Below are 21,798 nucleotides of genomic sequence, written 5' to 3' on the forward strand. Positions count from 1 at the left end.
AACCCTAACCTCCTGCTGCTGGTCACTAACCCTAACCCTAACCTCCTGCTGCTGGTCACTAACCCTAACCTCCTGCTGCTGGTCACTAACCCTAACCCTAACCTCCTGCTGCTGGTCACTAACCCTAACCCTAACCTCCTGCTGCTGGTCACTAACCCTAACCCTAACCTCCTGCTGCTGGTCACTAACCCTAACCCTAACCTCCTGCTGCTGGTCACTAACCCTAACCCTAACCTCATGCTGCTGGTCACTAACCCTAACCTCCTGCTGCTGGTCACTAACCCTAACCCTAACCTCCTGCTGCTGGTCACTAACCCTAACCCTAACCTCCTGCTGCTGCTGGTCACTAACCCTAACCCTAACCTCCTGCTGCTGGTCACTAACCCTAACCCTAACCTCCTGCTGCTGGTCACTAACCCTAACCCTAACCTCCTGCTGCTGGTCACTAACCCTAACCTCCTGCTGCTGGTCACTAACCCTAACCTCCTGCTGCTGGTCACTAACCCTAACCCTAACCTCCTGCTGCTGGTCACTAACCCTAACCCTAACCTCCTGCTGCTGGTCACTAACCCTAACCCTAACCTCCTGCTGCTGGTCACTAACCCTAACCCTAACCTCCTGCTGCTGCTGGTCACTAACCCTAACCCTAACCTCCTGCTGCTGGTCACTAACCCTAACCCTAACCTCCTGCTGCTGGTCACTAACCCTAACCCTAACCTCCTGCTGCTGCTGGTCACTAACCCTAACCCTAACCTCCTGCTGCTGGTCACTAACCCTAACCCTAACCTCCTGCTGCTGCTGGTCACTAACCCTAACCCTAACCTCCTGCTGCTGGTCACTAACCCTAACCCTAACCTCATGCTGCTGGTCACTAACCCTAACCCTAACCTCCTGCTGCTGGTCACTAACCCTAACCCTAACCTCCTGCTGCTGCTGGTCACTAACCCTAACCTCCTGCTGCTGGTCACTAACCCTAACCCTAACCTCCTGCTGCTGGTCACTAACCCTAACCTCCTGCTGCTGGTCACTAACCCTAACCCTAACCTCCTGCTGCTGGTCACTAACCCTAACCCTAACCTCCTGCTGCTGGTCACTAACCCTAACCCTAACCTCCTGCTGCTGGTCACTAACCCTAACCCTAACCTCCTGCTGCTGGTCACTAACCCTAACCCTAACCTCATGCTGCTGGTCACTAACCCTAACCTCCTGCTGCTGGTCACTAACCCTAACCCTAACCTCCTGCTGCTGGTCACTAACCCTAACCTCCTGCTGCTGCTGGTCACTAACCCTAACCCTAACCTCCTGCTGCTGGTCACTAACCCTAACCCTAACCTCCTGCTGCTGGTCACTAACCCTAACCCTAACCTCCTGCTGCTGGTCACTAACCCTAACCTCCTGCTGCTGGTCACTAACCCTAACCTCCTGCTGCTGGTCACTAACCCTAACCCTAACCTCCTGCTGCTGGTCACTAACCCTAACCCTAACCTCCTGCTGCTGGTCACTAACCCTAACCCTAACCTCCTGCTGCTGGTCACTAACCCTAACCCTAACCTCCTGCTGCTGGTCACTAACCCTAACCCTAACCTCATGCTGCTGGTCACTAACCCTAACCTCCTGCTGCTGGTCCCTAACCCTAACCTCCTGCTGCTGCTGGTCACTAACCCTAACCCTAACCTCCTGCTGCTGGTCACTAACCCTAACCCTAACCTCCTGCTGCTGGTCACTAACCCTAACCCTAACCTCCTGCTGCTGGTCACTAACCCTAACCTCCTGCTGCTGGTCACTAACCCTAACCCTAACCTCCTGCTGCTGGTCACTAACCCTAACCCTAACCTCCTGCTGCTGGTCACTAACCCTAACCCTAACCTCCTGCTGCTGGTCACTATCCCTAACCCTAACCTCCTGCTGCTGGTCACTAACCCTAACCTTAACCTCCTGCTGCTGGTCACTAACCCTAACCTTAACCTCCTGCTGCTGGTCACTAACCCTAACCCTAACCTCCTGCTGCTGGTCACTAACCCTAACCCTAACCCTAACCTCCTGCTGCTGGTCACTAACCCTAACCCTAACCTCCTGCTGCTGGTCACTAACCCTAACCTCCTGCTGCTGCTGGTCACTAACCCTAACCCTAACCTCCTGCTGCTGCTGGTCACTAACCCTAACCCTAACCTCCTGCTGCTGGTCACTAACCCTAACCCTAACCTCCTGCTGCTGGTCACTAACCCTAACCCTAACCTCCTGCTGCTGGTCACTAACCCTAACCTCCTGCTGCTGGTCACTAACCCTAACCTCCTGCTGCTGGTCACTAACCCTAACCCTAACCTCCTGCTGCTGGTCACTAACCCTAACCCTAACCTCCTGCTGCTGCTGGTCACTAACCCTAACCCTAACCTCCTGCTGCTGGTCACTAACCCTAACCTCCTGCTGCTGGTCACTAACCCTAACCTTAACCTCCTGCTGCTGGTCACTAACCCTAACCTTAACCTCCTGCTGCTGGTCACTAACCCTAACCCTAACCTCCTGCTGCTGGTCACTAACCCTAACCCTAACCTCCTGCTGCTGGTCACTAACCCTAACCCTAACCTCCTGCTGCTGGTCACTAACCCTAACCTCCTGCTGCTGCTGGTCACTAACCCTAACCCTAACCTCCTGCTGCTGCTGGTCACTAACCCTAACCCTAACCTCCTGCTGCTGGTCACTAACCCTAACCCTAACCTCCTGCTGCTGGTCACTAACCCTAACCTCCTGCTGCTGGTCACTAACCCTAACCTCCTGCTGCTGGTCACTAACCCTAACCCTAACCTCCTGCTGCTGGTCACTAACCCTAACCCTAACCCTAACCTCCTGCTGCTGGTCACTAACCCTAACCTCCTGCTGCTGGTCACTAACCCTAACCCTAACCTCCTGCTGCTGGTCACTAACCCTAACCTCCTGCTGCTGGTCACTAACCCTAACCCTAACCTCCTGCTGCTGGTCACTAACCCTAACCCTAACCCTAACCCTAACCTCCTGCTGCTGGTCACTAACCCTAACCTCCTGCTGCTGGTCACTAACCCTAACCCTAACCTCCTGCTGCTGGTCACTAACCCGAAGCCTAACCCTAACCTCCTGCTGCTGGTCACTAACCCTAAGCAGGCATTCCCCTTGATACTACAAGCTTTTAATTCCTTCGGTTATGTGTCAAACTTCAAAATTAACTATTCCAAGTCAGAAGTCCTTAATGTTTCTGCGCCGCTGGCGGATATACGCGACGTACAACAACTGGCCCCGTTCCAATGGCCACAACATAGCATCAAATATCTGGGCGTCAAGCTTACTAAAAAATCCTCCCAACTCTATGCTGCCAATTTCATCCCCATAGTAAACAAGATTAAAACCCAGTTACATTCCCTGCGGATCCCCTTCCTATCCTGGGTGTGGAGGAAAAACTACCTGAAGACTTACATTCTCCCTCAAATCCTATACGTGCTTCAAACCATGCCCATTCACCTACCTAATACTTTCTTTAACTCCATCAAATCTCTATTCTCCAAATTTCTCTGAAACTCTAAAAAGCCACGACTAGCACAGACACCTGACTCTCAAACCCAGCTCCGGGGGTATGGGCCTCCCGGACATTCTCACCTATTATAAAGCCATACACCTTGGTAGGTGGGTTTCCTTGAACAGGACCAGAGACACGTCCCCGACCCCAGCTGCAGAGAGAGCTCTGCTTTCTCCAGGTTTACAAGCTCGACTCTGGTGCCCTTTTTTAAAAACGGGACTTACAAACTCCATAAGCCCTACAATTAAAGGCACCGTTTTAGTATCTCAGAAATTTTTCTGCGACTGCCCCCCGATGAAAAAAACACTACCGCTTACACCTCTCCACCTGCTCCCGATACTCACAAATTGCACAGCTGACCCTGATACCTTCTGGTCTTCTTTAAAATACAATACTGTAGTTGAAACTTTTGGAGATGGACAAGTTCCCACCTTACAATCCCTTTTGCCTGCAGATACACACCTGCCCATCCCCTTCTTACACTCCCTGGGTTTCAAAGAAACAAGCACCCTCTTCCTAAAGATGTTTCCGGATATTTCCGAACCCTCCTGGTTGGAGACATATTTGCTATTACCTGCTCTTCCTAAGGGCCTAGTCTCTAAAATATACTCTGGTCTGGTTTTAGATGGCTCTCCTGCCAAGCCTAGTTTTCTTCTGGCCTGGGAGAAGGAACTGGAAGTCGTCTTCAGTAGGGAAGATACGTGTTTTATTCTAAAGCACGTATTTGGCTTCTCTAGATGTGTTAAAATTCAGGAGAACTCCTTTAAAACCACAACCAGGTGGGACAGAACTCCAGATTTTTTGTACAAAATCAATCTGATTCCATCCAACCAGTGTTGGAGATGTAATGCTGGCGTGGGTAATATATCCCATATCTGGTGGGACTGCCCCACGATCAAGCCCTTTTGGGATAAAGTGTCTGACACAATTCAGAAAGTTACGAAACAAACACTCCTCCTCGGGGCTCCTCTTGTCCTCCTCTGGGCTCCATCTCAAAATTTCCGCCCAAAGCGTAATGATCTGATAACTCAAATGATTACAGTGGCTAAACTACTGATTCCACTCCACTGGAAATCGACCACACCCCCGACTTTCTGCGCGTGGTTAGATAAGATGGACTCTATTGGCAGGATGGAGGAGCTCTTGAGCTGGAAACTCAGAAAACATGAGGGCTATCTGAAGGTGTGGACTCCGTGGTTGACTTTTCGTGCCTCTCATCCCCTCCCAACCTGAGCTTCCCCTTACCCCTCAGGATCTATGGGGGGGTGACTAGAGTAGTTCCTCTTAGGATTGTACAGACCCCCTCCACATGGGGAGACCCTAACACTACTCCTTCCCTCTCAAACCTTGCATGACATCGGTTTTCTCTCTGTATCTCTATCTTATCTCATTTTTTCTCACGTTATGACATGGGAACCCAGTTTATTGTTACTAACGTTTCTACTTTTTTTTTCTCTTGTATATCTTGTCGCATATTTTCAATAAAACAAAGATTGGATAAAAAAAAATATGAGGTACAGGAGAGGGAAAGAGGAGTACCTTAAAGGATATACAATTATATCTCACTAATCTACACAAATCTCCTGGAGCATCTGACCGGCTGCACTCAAAGAGGCAGCAAAATAGGAATGAGCCTCTTACATCATCCGCCCTAATCTGTCCGAAGGACAGAAAAAAACAAAACCCTCTGGCTTGACTGTTTTCGTCATTCTCATAGACATTGAATGACTGCCGCTTAATTTAAGTTCCTCCTCTCTGTGGTCGGGGCGGTGAGGGGGATCTCTGGGTTTGGAATCTCCCTTCTCACGATCACAAAATAAAAAATTAAAAACTGCAAAATTATCATTCACCTACCTAGTGGTCTACAGTTTTTTGCTTCTGCCTCCGTTCTCCGTTGTCTGAGATACAAAATGGCTGTCACTGTCTCAGACTTACTTATGGAGAGCGTTGTCTTCAAGTCTGGACACGTCCCCAACTCCTTCACTGCTCTCAGATGGACTAGAACTGAGAACTGTGTCCATCTCTTCTGACACTTCCCCTGCTGGGTTCTTGAGAAAGGTTCCGACTGCAGCAACGTTCTCACGGGCAGCGCATCAGTGAAAGGCGGAGGAAGACCGCGCCGGGGACATCATGAATTAACTTCTGGATGTAAGTATATCATTCTATGCTTGTCAAGAACCCAAAGCGTCAGAAAAGATGGACACAGCGCTGACGTCATCAGTGTGGGTCTATCTGACGGCAGTGAAGGAGGTGGGGGCATGCCTCAGACTTGCAGACAACGCTTCCTATATGCAAGTCTGAGAAAGTGGTGGCCATCTTAGATCCTGTACAACGGGGACCGAAATAAGAAAATGGAGCCAGAAGCAAGAGAAGAACACCGGGTAGGTTAACTATAATTTAGCAGTTTTTACTAGTGTTAGATACATCTAGAGGTGTTGAGAAATTGTAAATAAGTTAGAGTAGGGCCCTGCCAAATGAGTCTACCTTGTCATGGGGGCAGGATTCAAAATCTTATGGCCAAGTCAAAAGTTAATAAATATGCATCACACACAGAGCATGATATGGTGCTGGGTGGGCAACAGTTAATGGGCAGAGCCGGTGGGGGGGGCAGATAATTTGGCTGTATGGGGCCCTGAAATTCCTAATGGCGGCCCTGAGGTCACACTGTAAATAATGAGGTCACGCTGTATATGATGAGGTCACACTGTATATGATGAGGTCACACTATATATAATGAAGTCACACTGTATATGATGAGCTCACACTGTATATAATGAGATCACGCTGTATATGATGAGGTCACGCTGTATATAATGAGATCACGCTGTATATGATGAGGTCATGCTGTATATGATGAGGTCACACTATATATGATGAGGTCACACTATATATGATGAGGTCACTGTATATGACAAAATCACACTGTATATGATGATGTCACACTGTATATGATGAGGTCACTGTATATGATGAGGTCACTGTATATGATGATGTCACACTGTATATGATGAAGTCACACTGTAAATGATGAGGTCACACTGTATATAATGAGGTCACACTGTAAATGATGATGTCACACTATATATGATGCTGTCACACTGTATATGATGAGGTCACACTGTAAATGATGAGGTCACACTGTATATGATGAGGTCACACTGTAAATGATGAGGTCACACTGTAAATTATGAGGTCACACTGTATATGATGAGGTCACACCGTAAATGATGATGTCACACTGTATATGATGAGGTCAAACTGTATATGATGAGGTCACACTTTATATGATGAGGTCACACTGTATATGATGAAGTCACACTGTAAATGAAGATGTCACACTATAAATGATGAGGTCACACTGTAAATGATGAGGTCACACTGTAAATGATGAGGTCACACTGTATATGATGAGGTCACACTGTATAGGATGAGGTCACACTGTAAATGATGTCACACTGTATATGATGAGGTCACACTGTATATGATGATGTCACACTGTAAATGATGATGTCACACTGTATATGATGAGGTCACACTGTATATGATGAGGTCACACTTTATATTATGAGGTCACTGTATATGATGGCAAACTGTATATTATGATGTCACATTGTATATGATGAGGTCACACTGTATATGATGAAGTCACACTGTAAATGAAGATGTCACACTGTATATGATGAGGTCACACTGTAAATGATGAGGTCACACTGTAAATGATGATGTCACACTGTAAATGATGATGTCACACTGTATATGATGAGGTCACACTTTATATGATGAGGTCACTGTATATGATGTCAAACTGTATATGATGATGTCAAATTGTATATGATGAGGTCACACTGTATATGTTGAAGTCACACTGTATATGATGATGTTCACACTGTAAATGATGATGTCACACTGTATATGATGAGGTCACACTAAATATGATGATGTCACACTGTATATGATGAGGTCACTGTATATGATGATGTCACACTTTATATGATGAGGTCACACTTTATATGATGAGGTCACACTGTACATGATGAGGTCACACTGTATATGATGATGTCACACTTTATATGATGAGGTTGCACTGTATATGATGATGTCACACTTTATATGATGCGGTCACACTGAATATGATTATGTCACACTGTATATGATGAGGTCACTGTATATGATGATGTCACACATTATATGATGAGGTCACACTGTATATGATGAGGACACACTGTATATGATGAGGTCACACTGTATATGATGATGTCACACTTTATATGATGAGTTCACACTGTATATGATGAGGTCACACTGTAAATGATGAGGTCACACTTTATATGATGAGGTCACACTGCAAATGATGAGGTCACACTGTATATGATGAGGTCACACTGTATATGATGAGGTCACTGTATATGATGATGTCACACTTTATATGATGAGGTTACACTGTATATGATGAGGTCACACTGTAAATGATGAGGTCACACTTTATATGATGAGGTCACACTGCAAATGATGAGGTCACACTGTATATGATGAGGTCACTGTATATGATGGTGTCACACTGTATATGATGAGGTCACACTGTATATGATGAGGTCACACTGTATATGTTGAGGTCACACTGTATATGATGATGTCACACTTTATATGATGAGGTCGCGCTCTGTAAGATTCATATTTGGAGTAATAGTGAAGTATCTGTTAATATATTGGGAAATGTTGTAGAACTCTCTGCTCTGGCTATTTATGTGTTTCTGCTGCAGGAGGCCAGGGGCAGTGTATATTGTATATGAAGCATTGTTTAGAGGAGTTGGTAGAACAAGGGTTAATTCCAGCTTTGACCTATTTATCGGACGTGAGGATGGTAAATTGAAGACTAGAAATCCCGGTAACCCAAGTCATGTAAATGTTATCATGACCGAATGCCTGGCCTGTTGCTGCACTGATGTTTGCAAATAATAATGGTTCCAGGTCAGAGGTGCGGAACCAGCGGCTGATTGTATTCTACGAGAAAAAAGTCAATTCAGGGACAATCATCGAAAAAACCTCATCAAAATCCCATCACCTCCTTCTCCTGCAGCCGCTGAAATGCAATCTGCTCGAAGACAAGAGCGCAAGGACCCCAGCGCCGGACATGAGCGGGGGGAGCAGCAACATGATGAGCATGTAATGACCATGTCAATGGAAACAGTCCAGCACAACCCTCCATGTGTGAGACAGGACATGAGACTGGGGTCTACATTGGCGGACATGAGCGGCGGGAGCAGCAACATGATGGGAATGTAATGACCATGTCAATGGAAAGAGTCCAGCACAACCCTCCATGTGTGAGACAGGACATGAGACTGGGGTCTACATTGGCGGACATGAGCGGGGGGAGCAGCAATATGATGAGAATGTAATGATCATGTCTATGGAAAGAGTTCAGCACAACCCTCCATGTGTGAGACAGGACATGAGACTGGGGTCTACATTGGCGGACATGAGCGGGGAGGGGGAGCAGCAACATGATGGGAATGTAATGATCATGTCTATGGAAAGAGTCCAGCACAACCCTCCATGTGTGAGACAGGACCTGAGACTGGGGTCTACATTGGTGGACATGAGTGGGGAGAGCAGCAACATGATGAGAATGTAATGATCATGTCTATGGAAAGAGTCCAGCACAACCCTCCATGTGTGAGACAGGACCTGAGACTGGGGTCTACATTGGCGGACATGAGCAGGGGGAGCAGCAACATGATGAGAATGTAATGATCATGTCTATGGAAAGAGTCCAGCACAACCCTCCATGTGTGAGACAGGACCTGAGACTGGGGCCTACATTGGCGGACATGAGCGGGGGGAGCAGCAACATGATGAGAATGTAATGATCATGTCTATGGAAAGAGTCCAGCACAACCCTCCATGTGTGAGACAGGACCTGAGACTGGGGTCTACATTGGCGGACATGAGCGGCGGGAGCAGCAACATGATGGGAATGTAATGATGACCATGTCAATGGAAAGAGTCCAGCACAACCCTCCATGTGTGAGACAGGACATGAGACTGGGGTCTACATTGGCGGACATGAGCAGGGGGAGCAGCAATATGATGAGAATGTAATGATCATGTCTATGGAAAGAGTCCAGCACAACCCTCCATGTGTGAGACAGGACATGAGACTGGGGTCTACATTGGCGGACATGAGCGGCGGGAGCAGCAACATGATGGGAATGTAATGACCATGTCAATGGAAAGAGTCCAGCACAACCCTCCATGTGTGAGACAGGACATGAGACTGGGGTCTACATTGGCGGACATGAGCGGGGGGAGCAGCAATATGATGAGAATGTAATGATCATGTCTATGGAAAGAGTTCAGCACAACCCTCCATGTGTGAGACAGGACATGAGACTGGGGTCTACATTGGCGGACATGAGCGGGGAGGGGGAGCAGCAACATGATGGGAATGTAATGATCATGTCTATGGAAAGAGTCCAGCACAACCCTCCATGTGTGAGACAGGACCTGAGACTGGGGTCTACATTGGCGGACATTAGCAGGGGGAGCAGCAACATGATGAGAATGTAATGATCATGTCTATGGAAAGAGTCCAGCACAACCCTCCATGTGTGAGACAGGACCTGAGACTGGGGCCTACATTGGCGGACATGAGCGGGGGGAGCAGCAACATGATGAGAATGTAATGATCATGTCTATGGAAAGAGTCCAGCACAACCCTCCATGTGTGAGACAGGACCTGAGACTGGGGTCTACATTGGCGGACATGAGCGGCGGGAGCAGCAACATGATGGGAATGTAATGATGACCATGTCAATGGAAAGAGTCCAGCACAACCCTCCATGTGTGAGACAGGACATGAGACTGGGGTCTACATTGGCGGACATGAGCAGGGGGAGCAGCAATATGATGAGAATGTAATGATCACGTCTATGGAAAGAGTCCAGCACAACCCTCCATGTGTGAGACAGGACATGAGACTGGGGTCTACATTGGCGGACATGAGCGGGGAGGGGGAGCAGCAACATGATGGGAATGTAATGATCATGTCTATGGAAAGAGTCCAGCACAACCCTCCATGTGTGAGACAGGAACTGAGACTGGGGTCTACATTGGCGGACATGAGTGGGGAGAGCAGCAACATGATGAGAATGTAATGATCATGTCTATGGAAAGAGTCCAGCACAACCCTCCGTGTGTGAGACAGGACCTGAGACTGGGGTCTACATTGGCGGACATGAGCAGGGGGAGCAGCAACATGATGAGAATGTAATGATCATGTCTATGGAAAGAGTCCAGCACAACCCTCCATGTGTGAGACAGGACCTGAGACTGGGGCCTACATTGGCAGACATGAGCGGGGGGAGCAGCAACATGATGAGAATGTATCATGTCTATGGAAAGAGTCCAGCACAACCCTCCATGTGTGAGACAAGACATGAGACTGTGGTCTACATTGGCGGACATGAGTGGGAGAGCAGCAACGTGATGAGAATGTAATGATCATGTCTATGGAACGAGTCCAGCATAACCCTCCATGTGTGAGACAGGACATGAGACTGGGGTCTACATTGGCGGACATGAGTGGTGGGAGCAGCAACGTGATGAGAATGTAATGACCATGTCTATGGAAAGAGTCCAGCACAACCCTCCATGTTTGAGACAGGACATGAGACTGGGGTCTACATTGGCGAACATGAGCGGGGGGAGCAGCAACATGATGGGAATGTAATGATCATGTCTATGGAAAGAGTCCAGCACAACCCTCCAGGACAGGACCTGAGACTGGGGTCTACAGGGGCGGACATGTGGACGACTGCTCTCTGCCCTCGCGGTGCTTCATCTTCATATTGTATTTACCAAGTAGATAAACCATCCCAAGGCTTCTTATTAACAAAACAGAAATAAAGTCTCTGAACTGACAGATCAGGACAAATGGACCGCCAAGAATTTCTACCCGCCTGGTCAACGGCCTGGCACTCGAGACGACACACAACCTCACACTCTGACTGGGTCATTCAAGAACAAATTTTTTGTTCTTCTTTAACCATTCTCTGGTAGAGCGACTTGTGTGCTGAGGGCCGTTGTCTTGCTGCATGACCCACGATCTCTTGAGATTCAGTTCACAGACGCGTCCAAACATTTTCCTATTGGGAGTAGAGATGGACTGCCCCCCTCCAGGTCCCTCTGTCCCCCCCTTTCAGGTCCCTCTGTCCCCCTGCCAGGTCCTTCTGTCCCTCCCTCCAGGTCATTCTGTCCCTCCTCTCCAGGTCCCTCTGTCCCCCCCTCCAGGTCCCTCTGTCTCCCCCTCCATCCAGGTCCCTCCTCCACCCCCTCCGGGTCCCTCTGTCTCCCCCTCCAGGTCCCTCTGTCTCCCCCTCCAAGTCCCTCTGTCTCCCCCTCCAGGTCCCTCTGTCTCCCCCTCCCTCCAGGTCCCTCTGCCCCCCCCTCCAGGTCCCTGTGTCCCTCCTCTCCAGGTCTCTCTGTCTCCCCCTCCAGGTGCCTCTGTCCCCCCTCTCCAGGTCCCTCTGTCTCCTCCTCCAGGTCCCTCTGTCCCCCCCCCTCCAGGTCCCTCTGTCCCCCCCCTCCAGGTCTCTCTGTCTCCTCCTCTAGGTCCCTCTGTCTCCTCCTCCAGGTCCTTCTGTCCCCCCTCTCCAGGTCCCTCTGTCCCCCGTCTCCAGGTCCCTCTGTCCCCCCCCTCCGCCAGGTCCCTCTGTCTCCCCCTACAGATACAACAGTCTATCATTACGAGACGGCCCCAGAAAGTGAATGAGTCCTAGTCGTTTCAGTGGCAATGGCTTCATGTTTAATCTGAAAGGTTCTGAGCGCAATATTCAGTCGATCACATCAATGCACCGCGACATACGATCATAGGGAGAGACGAGATAGTCATTATGTCGTTGAAAAATCTCCAGCACGGTCTGAGATTACCGTCTCCCCGTTCTCTCAGTTACAATGTCATATTTCTTCTCTTCTGTATCCTAGCAACAATATCACGTGAAGCCGAACAATCGCGTCGTCATCTCCGTGCTGGAACAATCAGGATCAGGACCGTGGATCTCCGGAGTGTTTAACTAGAAACATATATATAGTATATAGGATATATAGATCATTCCACAGCGAGACATACACAGGACACAGAAGTCGCACTCTGCTCCGGATATCAGGACGTCACCAGGTTTTCCAGGGCAACGTTCACCCCCCACAGTGGGAGGAGGGGTACGGAGCAGAGTCGGCTTGCTGGCGCCTTTTTTCTTTTGAATGTTTAACTGTCAACCCGAACCCCACAATGTATGTCTCCTCTGACCTGAAGAAGGGGTCGTGTGAACCCCGAAAACAGTCTGTCATAGAGCACAGTAAAGCCTGGACAGCAATTTCCAGCCTGGCGCGACTGTTCTACCACTGAGGGTTGTGCCAACGTGCACCCTGCTCTTTTATCTTCAAGATCCCCGGCACGATGGCCATCAATCGCTAACGAGTAAAGCGGCACTGGCAGCACCCTCATATCATCTCCAGTGGCGCTTCAACGTTTGTGATTCAGGATTTTCGACATCAGATTTTCACACAAGCCCTAAAAGTTGAGAAGCAAATCAAACAAATGAGTGAACAATATTAGACTTGGTCATCTATCTATTGAGGGACATGATTCAATATCTGTGAGCGGTAAAAGTAAGTGAACCTCTGCTCTCAGTGTCCGGTGTGACGCCTTGTGCAGCATCTAAACGTCTCCGGTAATTGTTGATCAGTCCTCCACATCGGCTGGGAGGATTTGAGCCCATTTCTCTGTACAATACAGCTTCACCTCTGCTATGTTGGTGGTTTCCTCTCATGAACTTCTCGCTTCAGGTCCTTCCACAACATTTCTATTGGATTACGGACAGGACTTTGACTTGGCCATTCCAAAACTTTCACTTTCTTCTTCCTTAAAGAGGCTCTGTCATCAGATTTTGCAGCCCCTATCTGCTATTGCCTGTGATCGGCGCTGCAATGTAGATTACAGTAACGTTTTTATTTTTAAAAAACGAGCATTTTTGGCCAAGTTATGACCATTTTTGTATTTATGCAAATGAGGCTTGCAAAAGTCCAAGTGGGCGTGTTTACAGTAAAAGTACATCGGGGCGTGTATTGTGTGTGTTACATCTGGGCGTGTATTATGTGCGTACATCGGGGCGTTTTTACTACTTTTACTAGCTGGGTGTTGTGTATAGAAGTATCATCCACTTCTCTTCACAACGCCCAGCTTCTGGCAGTGCAGACACCGCGTGTTCTCGAGAGATCACGCTGTGACGTCACTCACTTCCTGCCCCAGGTCCTGCATCGTGTCGGACGAGCGAGGACACCGGCACCAGAGGCTACAGTTGATTCTGCAGTCCATGTAGCTACTTACCTGCAAACGCCGATGCTGCTGCAGAATCAACTGTAGCCTCTGGTGCCGATGTGTCCTCGCTCGTCCGACACGATGCAGGACCTGGGGCAGGAAGTGAGTGACGTCACAGCGTGATCTCTCGAGAACACGGCTGTGTCTGCACTGCCAGAAGCTGGGCGTTCTGAAGAGAAGTGGATGTTACTTCTATACACAACGCCCAGCTAGTAAAAGTAGTAAAAACGCCCCGATGTACGCACATAATACACGCCCAGTTGGACTTTTACTTTAAACACGCCCACTTGGACTTTTGCAAGCCTCATTTGCATAAATACAAAAATGGTCATAACTTGGCCAAAAATGCTCGTTTTTTAAAAATAAAAACGTTACTGTAATCTACATTGCAGCGCCGATCACATGCAATAGCAGATAGGGGTTGCAAAATCTGGTGACAGAGCCTCTTTAACCATTCCCTGGTAGAGCGACTTGTGTGCTGGGGCCGTTGTCTTGCTGCATGACCCACGATCGTTTGAGATTCAGCTGATGGACAGACGTCCTGACATTTTCCTTAGAATTTGCTGGAATAATTCATTGTTTTATCAATGATGCCCGTCCTGGCCCAGATGCAGCAAAACAGGCCCAAACCAGGATTAGAGATTTCCTTGGGTTCCTTTTTGACCTTGCGGACTGTTATACGCCTCGCTCTTGGCCTGATCTTTGTTGGTCGATCACTCCGGGGGAGGGTAATGATGGTCTTGAATTGCCTCCATTTGTACATAATCTCTCTGACTGTGGATTGTGGAGTCTGAACTCTTTAGAGATGGTTTTGACACCTTCTCCAGCAGCAACAAGTCTTCTCCTGAGCTCCTCAGAAATCTCCTTCTTTGTGCCATGATCATGTGTTGGGATGATGAGAGTGATAGATCCCGGGCCTTTACATAGAACAGGTCGCCCGCTCACACCGGATCGTCATCCCATGGGTTAAAAATACCCGACTCTAATGTCACCTTCATCTTATCCTTCACACACTTTTGCCGCTCCCAAATATTGGATCATTTTCCTCTGTAGATAAATGACCAGGTCTAATATTGGTAACTTATTTGGGTGATTTGATTCTCTTTATCTACTTCTAGGACTTGTGTGAAATCTCATGTAGTTTTAGGTCAAATATATGTAGAAATATAGAAAATTCCAAAGGGATCACAAACTATCAAGCACCACTTGTATGTTCAAACATAGCATTGTAACTATACGCCATGGCGGCAGTCACCCTTTTCCCCAGTCCCTCATAAGCATATTCATCAACATCCATATCCACCATCGGTTATCATTCATGTCCATCATCTATATCCGCCATCAGTCATCATCCATATTCCATATCCATCATCAGTCATCATCCATATCCGTCATCGCTCATCATCCATATCCAGCTACAGTTATCATGTATATCCTTCATTGATCATCATCCATATCCGTCATCGCTTATCATGCATCTCCATCTTTCATATCCATCATCGGTTATCATCCATACCCACGATCAACGATCTCCGGAAACACTGCATCAAATATTCAGGAGAGATGCTGTATAACATTCACATCAATGAACTTCAGTGGCTGCTTCAGTCTGGTAATAGATCACCTGAGAGCTGAGCTCGAGTAGTCAGCGACTAAATACCCCCGCCCCCACAGGAAGTGGAATAGAAAGAGTTAAGCTCTAGAGATGTAGTTCAGCTATAAAACCTTCAGCCGCTGCTCCACGCTCCGGATGTGCTTCCCTCTTATCCCTTGCGGTGGCGGCTGCTCAGGGTTTCAATCTCCTTCATGAGGCGCAGGCAGAGTTCGTCCTGATAGGGGAGGGCCGCACACTGGACAGACAAGGGCAGACCCACCCCACCTTCAACAGCCTGCAGAGACAACACGTACAAAGAGTCACGGGAAGGCAGAGTAGGCAGTTGCCTAGAGCTCCATTATGGGGGTTGCATGAAAAAAAAAAATCTCCACTGTGTTGGAGCGGCGCTGTATGATACCACACATGCTTCTCGGCCGTGGATGTTATGGAGTTAATCAGGGCTGATAGCATATGACAGGTATCATGCTGAGACTGAGGGGGGTGTCGCATTCTAGTAACCCTCGGCACCAAGAGAGCTTGCCCGCCCCACACATCATTTATGGCAGGGGGCCACACTGGGCTCTTGTGCCCCATTCCTGACCCTCCCACCCCATTACTGACATAGGCATACATAGCAGGACCCTGGAGCAGGTGAGAGAGGTATGGGGGATCTGTGACTGGCACATTAGTATTAGGCTTTGTTGTACACCTATATTATGGTCACTGCTACGTGGGACACAATTTTTGGATAATTCTATGTGGTCAGGGCTGATCTTATTTCTGTACTGGTGCTACTATTGTGCCTACACTACTACATGGACATTACCATGTGGAATACCTCCATGGTGGCACCAATAATACAGGGATCATTGGCACCGGGAGCATTTGTTGGAGAGCATGCGTCTCTGCTTCCATGGCCAAGGCTCCTGAGTGACGGCCGACCATAATTGTAGCTCCTAAAGGAGAGTTATCTGGTCACCCATGGGACCCAGGATCTGCCCCTAGAGTTACCAGCAGACAAGCAGGACAAATACTCCCATCAGGTATATGGGCCTTTCCCAGTGCCACCCCATCTCACGCCTGCTGCCCTGATATTCACCTTTTTGAAGAGCTTGTCCCAGGGGTCGTTGCCGTAGCCCCTGTAATGCTTCAGTTCCTCCTCATCTTCTGCAGTGACCGAACCAACAGGGACAACTCCAGCCGGAAAATGTAGAAGATTGTAGAGCATGGTGTAGGAGATTGCAGCTGGGGGAGACATAAGTGGAACCTCATCAGATCTGCGGCACCATTCCTGGTTTTGTTATTTACCAAGCCTGGACCTCTCTGTCTCCACATCTAAGGGCAGGGGTGGACTCTCAGATCTTCTGGGATTGTGTCTGAGCCTCCACATTTCTCTGGTGCCAGTGTGTGGGGATGGAGGGGGTTGTAGTCCCCAGATGCATTGGTTCTCTGGTCTCTTTAGGTTTTCCACACACGGCAGCTTCAGACGTAACAGAGAACAAATCAATAAGTAAGAACCGTCTACAGAGCAACCTTCCAGCGGTGGCAGCAGTGGTGTAGATATAGGGGTCGTAGTTGCAACCCAGCCCCGAACCAGGGGGGTCCATGGTCACCCCCACACCACGTCTATCATAGTTACTGTTGTAAACTACACGGGCCCCTGTAACACTGTATGATCAATATATGTGAAGGAGCTCCTGAGAACAGGGACCATATATTTACCGAGCAGTCTCCCCGCATAGCCAGTATTGAAGGCCGGACCCAACATGGGACAGAGAACCACGTCCAGACTCAACTTCCGCCATTCACTGATGAATTCTGTCCGGTAATCCTGGAGGAACATGGGGGCCACATCTGTTATATATGACATGGGGGCCACATCTGTTAAATATGTAATGGGGCCACATCTGTTAAATATGTAATGGGGCCACATCTGTTGTATATGTAATGGGGGCCACATCTGTTGTATATGTAATGGGGGTGAAATGTTATATATTTGTAGGGGTTCTAGAGCAGGCAGCGGAGAGAAAATCCAGATTGACTTTTGTGCAGCGTGTCAGCGCCTCGTGTTCTGTCCCTATTATTTGGTCGCTCCCACTTCACATTATAGTGATTCAATAATGGGAATCAGGGAAGACGTTGCTAGTTACGCAGAGTCCGGTTATGTGTGTAGATTTACTAGGTGTGAACTTGCACCTTAAAAGGAGCTTAACAGAGAAATGCTGTCCGTGCGAGTCTTATTTACTGTTACATTCTGTACCTCCAGCTCTATGTGATGCGCCCAATGATCCTTCACAGACCTAGACGGGAAAGAGTGGTACAAACACATTAATAATACACAATAGTTGTAGGAGGACAATGATGGGTGTGAGGATGAGTATGAGGGTGGGTGTAGGAGGACAACGATGGGTGTGAGGATGAGTATGAGGATGGGTGTAGGAGGACAATGATGGGTGTGAGGATGAGTATGAGGGTGGGTGTAGGAGGACAACGATGGGTGTGAGGATGAGTATGAGGATGGGTGTAGGAGGACAATGATGGGTGTGATGATGAGTATGAGGGTGGGTGTAGGAGGACAACGATGGGTGTGAGGATGAGTATGAGGATGGGTGTAGGAGGACAACAATGGGTGTGAGGATGAGCATGAGGATGGGTGTAGGAGGACAACGATGGGTGTGAGGATGAGTATGAGGATGGGTGTAGGAGGACAACAATGAGTGTGAGGATGAGTATGAGGGTGGGTGTAGGAGGACAACGATGGGTGTGAGGATGAGTATGAGGATGGGTGTAGGAGGACAACGATGGGTGTGAGGATGAGTATGAGGATGGGTGTAGGAGGACAACAATGAGTGTGAGGATGAGTATGAGGGTGGGTGTAGGAGGACAACGATGGGTGTGAGGTTGAGTATGAAGATGGGTGTAGGAGGACAACGATGGGTATGAGGATGAGTATGAGGATGGTGTAGGACGACAACGATGGGTGTGAGAATGAGTATGAGGACAATGATGGGTGTGACGATAAGTATGAGGATGGGTGCAGGAGGACAACGATGGGTGTGAGGATGAGCATGAGGATGGGTGTAGGAAGACAACGATGGGTGTGAGGATGAGTATGAAGGTGGGTGTAGGACGACAACGATGGGTGTGAGGATAAGTATGAGGGTGGGTTAGGAGGACAACGATGGGTGTGAGGATGAGTATAAGAGTAGGTGTAGGAGGACAACGATGGGTGTGAGGATTAGTATGAGGATGGGTGTAGGAGGACAACGATGGGTGTGAGGATGAGCATGAGGATGGGTGTAGGAGGACAACGATTGGTATGAGGAGGAGTATGAGGATGGGTGTAGGAGGACAACGATGGGTGTGAGGATGAGCATGAGGATGGGTGTAGGAGGACAACGATTGGTATGAGGAGGAGTATGAGGATGGGTGTAGGAGGACAACGATGGGTGTGAGGATGAGTATGAGGATGCGTGTAGGAGGACAACGATTGGTATGAGGAGGAGTATGAGGATGGGTGTAGGAGGACAACGATGGGTGTGAGGATGAGCATGAGGATGGGTGTAGGAGGACAACGATGGGTGTGAGGATGAGCATGAGCGTGGGTGTAGGAGGACAATGATGGGTGTGAGGATGAGTGTGAGGATGAGTATGAGGATGGGTGTAGGAGGACAACGATGGGTGTATCGGGATGAGGATGAGTATGAGGATGGGTGTAGGAGGACAACGATGGGTGTGAGGATGAGTATGAGGGTGGTTGTAGGAGGACAACGATGGGTGTGAGGATGAGTATGAGGGTGGGTGTAGGAGGACAAGGGTGAGAGGATGAGAATGAGGGTGGGTGTAGGACGACAACGATGGGTGTGAGGATGAGCATGAGGATGGGTGTAGGAAGACAACGATGGGTGTGAGGATGAGCATGAGGATCGGTGTAGGAGGACAATGATGGGTGTATGGAGGTGATGAAGAGTGTGATGATGGGTGTAGGAGGACAACGATGGGTGTATGGGGGTGAGGATAAGTATGAGGCAAGGTATATGAGGAGTTGTGTATATGAGGATGGGTGTAGGAGGACCATGATGGGTGTATGGGGGTGAGGATAAGTATGAGGCAAGGTATATGAGGAGTTGTGTATATGAGGATGGGTGTAGGAGGACAATGATGGGTGAGGATGAGTATGAGGATGGGTGTAGGAGGACAACGATGGGTGTATGGAGGTGAGGAAGAGTATGAGGATGGGTGTAGGAGGACCATGATGGGTCTATGGGGTTGAGGAAGATTATGAGGATGTGTGTTGGAGGACAATAATGGGTGTAGGAGGACATCGATGGGTGTATGGGGGTGAGGATAAGTATGAGGCAAGGTGTTTGAGTTGTGTGTATGAGGATGGGTGTATGAGGAGGAGTGTGAAGATGGTGTATGTTTATGAGGAAGAGGATGAGTTTATGGGGATTAGTGTGAAAATGGGCGTATGTGGAACTGTGTACAAGGACGTGTTTGAGAAGATGTGTATATGAGGATGGGTATATGGGGATGGGTATATGAGGATGGGTATATGAGGATGGGTATATGAGGATGGGTATATGAGGGTGGGTATATGAGGGTGGGTAGATGAGGATGGGTATGACAGGATGGGTATATGAGGATGGGTATATGAGGATGGGTATATGAGGATGGGTATATGAGGATGGGTAGATGAGGATGGGTATGACAGGATGGGTATATGAGGATGGGTATATGAGGATGGGTATATGAGGATGGGTATGAGAGGATGGGTATGAGAGGATGGGTATGAGAGGATGGGTATGAGAGGATGGGTATATGAGGATGGGTATATGAGGATGGGTATATGAGGGTGGGTATGAGAGGATGGGTATGAGAGGATGGGTATGAGAGGATGGGTATGAGAGGATGGGTATGAGAGGATGGGTATGAGAGGATGGGTATGAGAGGATGGGTATGAGAGGATGGGTATATGAGGATGGGTATATGAGGATGGGTATATGAGGATGGGTATATGAGGATGGGTATATGAGGATGGGTATATGAGGATGGGTATATGAGGGTGGGTATATGAGGGTGGGTATATGAGGGTGGGTATATGAGGATGCGTATATGAGGATGGGTATATGAGGATGGGTATATGAGGATGGGTATATGAGGATGGGTATATGAGGATGGGTATATGAGGATGGGTATATGAGGATGGGTATATGAGGATGGGTATATGAGGATGGGTATATTAGGATGGGTATATGAGGGTGGGTAGATGAGGATGGGTATGACAGGATGGGTATATGAGGATGGGTATATGAGGATGGGTATATGAGGATGGGTATATGAGGATGGGTATATGAGGATGGGTATGAGAGGATGGGTATGAGAGGATGGGTATGAGAGGATGGGTATGAGAGGATGGGTATATGAGGATGGGTATATGAGGATGGGTATATGAGGGTGGGTATATGAGGATGGGTATGAGAGGATGGGTATGAGAGGATGGGTATGAGAGGATGGGTATGAGAGGATGGGTATATGAGGATGGGTATATGAGGATGGGTATATGAGGGTGGGTATATGAGGATGTGTATATGAGGGTGGGTATATGAGGGTGGGTATATGAGGATGGGTATGACAGGATGGGTATGAGAGGATGGGTATGAGAGGATGGGTATATGAGGATGGGTATATGAGGGTGAGTATATGAGGGTGGGTATATGAGGATGGGCGTAAGACCCGACAAGAGGGCGGCTCTTCTAGACCTAAGTTTAACCAATAGGCCGGACAGAATATCAGGTTGGGTGTCACCTAGGGAATAGTGACCATGACATAATAGGTTTTCATTTATTCTTTAACCCCTTGTGGACACAGCCTATGTTTTCAAATCGGACATGTGTCGCTTTATGTGGTAATAACGTGGGAATGCTTTTACTTATCCAAGTGATTCTGAGAGTGTTTTCTCGTGACACATTGGAGTTTAGGTTAGTAAAAAAAATTGAACGATAAATTCAATATTTATGAGTGAAAAACACCAAAATTTAGAGAAAATCTACTTGTAAGACAGACGGTTATACCACACGTAATAGTCACTAGTTTACATCCCCACATGTCTACTTTATATTTGCATTGTTTTTTTAACATTTTATTTTTCTAGGACGTTACAAGGATCAGAACTTTAGTAGCAAATTCTCACATCTTCAAGAAAATTTCAAAAGGCTATTTTTTTCAGGGACCAGTTCAGATCTGAAGTGGCTTTGAGGGCCTTATATATTAGTAAGTGCC

The 21,798-nt window shown here is 48.1% G+C and overlaps 1 protein-coding gene across 2 annotated transcripts in view; it reads right to left on the reverse strand.

The window, feature by feature from the left end:
- Positions 1 to 12,345: 12,345 nt before the first annotated feature.
- The window catches only part of LOC142657511 (vitamin D3 hydroxylase-associated protein-like), a 124,964-nt gene continuing 115,511 nt past the window's right edge, over positions 12,346 to 21,798 (reverse strand). For both annotated transcript variants that reach the window (XM_075832547.1, XM_075832546.1), the window contains exons 12-16: positions 17,777 to 17,816; positions 17,239 to 17,347; positions 16,616 to 16,761; positions 15,648 to 15,811; positions 12,346 to 12,618 (exon numbers count right to left, since the gene is read on the reverse strand). In XM_075832547.1, the coding sequence (XP_075688662.1) occupies positions 15,686 to 15,811; positions 16,616 to 16,761; positions 17,239 to 17,347; positions 17,777 to 17,816 (421 nt within the window). In that variant the 3' untranslated portion in view covers positions 12,346 to 12,618; positions 15,648 to 15,685. The remainder of the gene's footprint in view (positions 12,619 to 15,647; positions 15,812 to 16,615; positions 16,762 to 17,238; positions 17,348 to 17,776; positions 17,817 to 21,798) is intronic.

This window comes from Rhinoderma darwinii, chromosome 7, assembly GCF_050947455.1.
Source record: "Rhinoderma darwinii isolate aRhiDar2 chromosome 7, aRhiDar2.hap1, whole genome shotgun sequence".
Classification (NCBI taxonomy): Eukaryota; Metazoa; Chordata; class Amphibia; order Anura; family Rhinodermatidae; genus Rhinoderma; species Rhinoderma darwinii.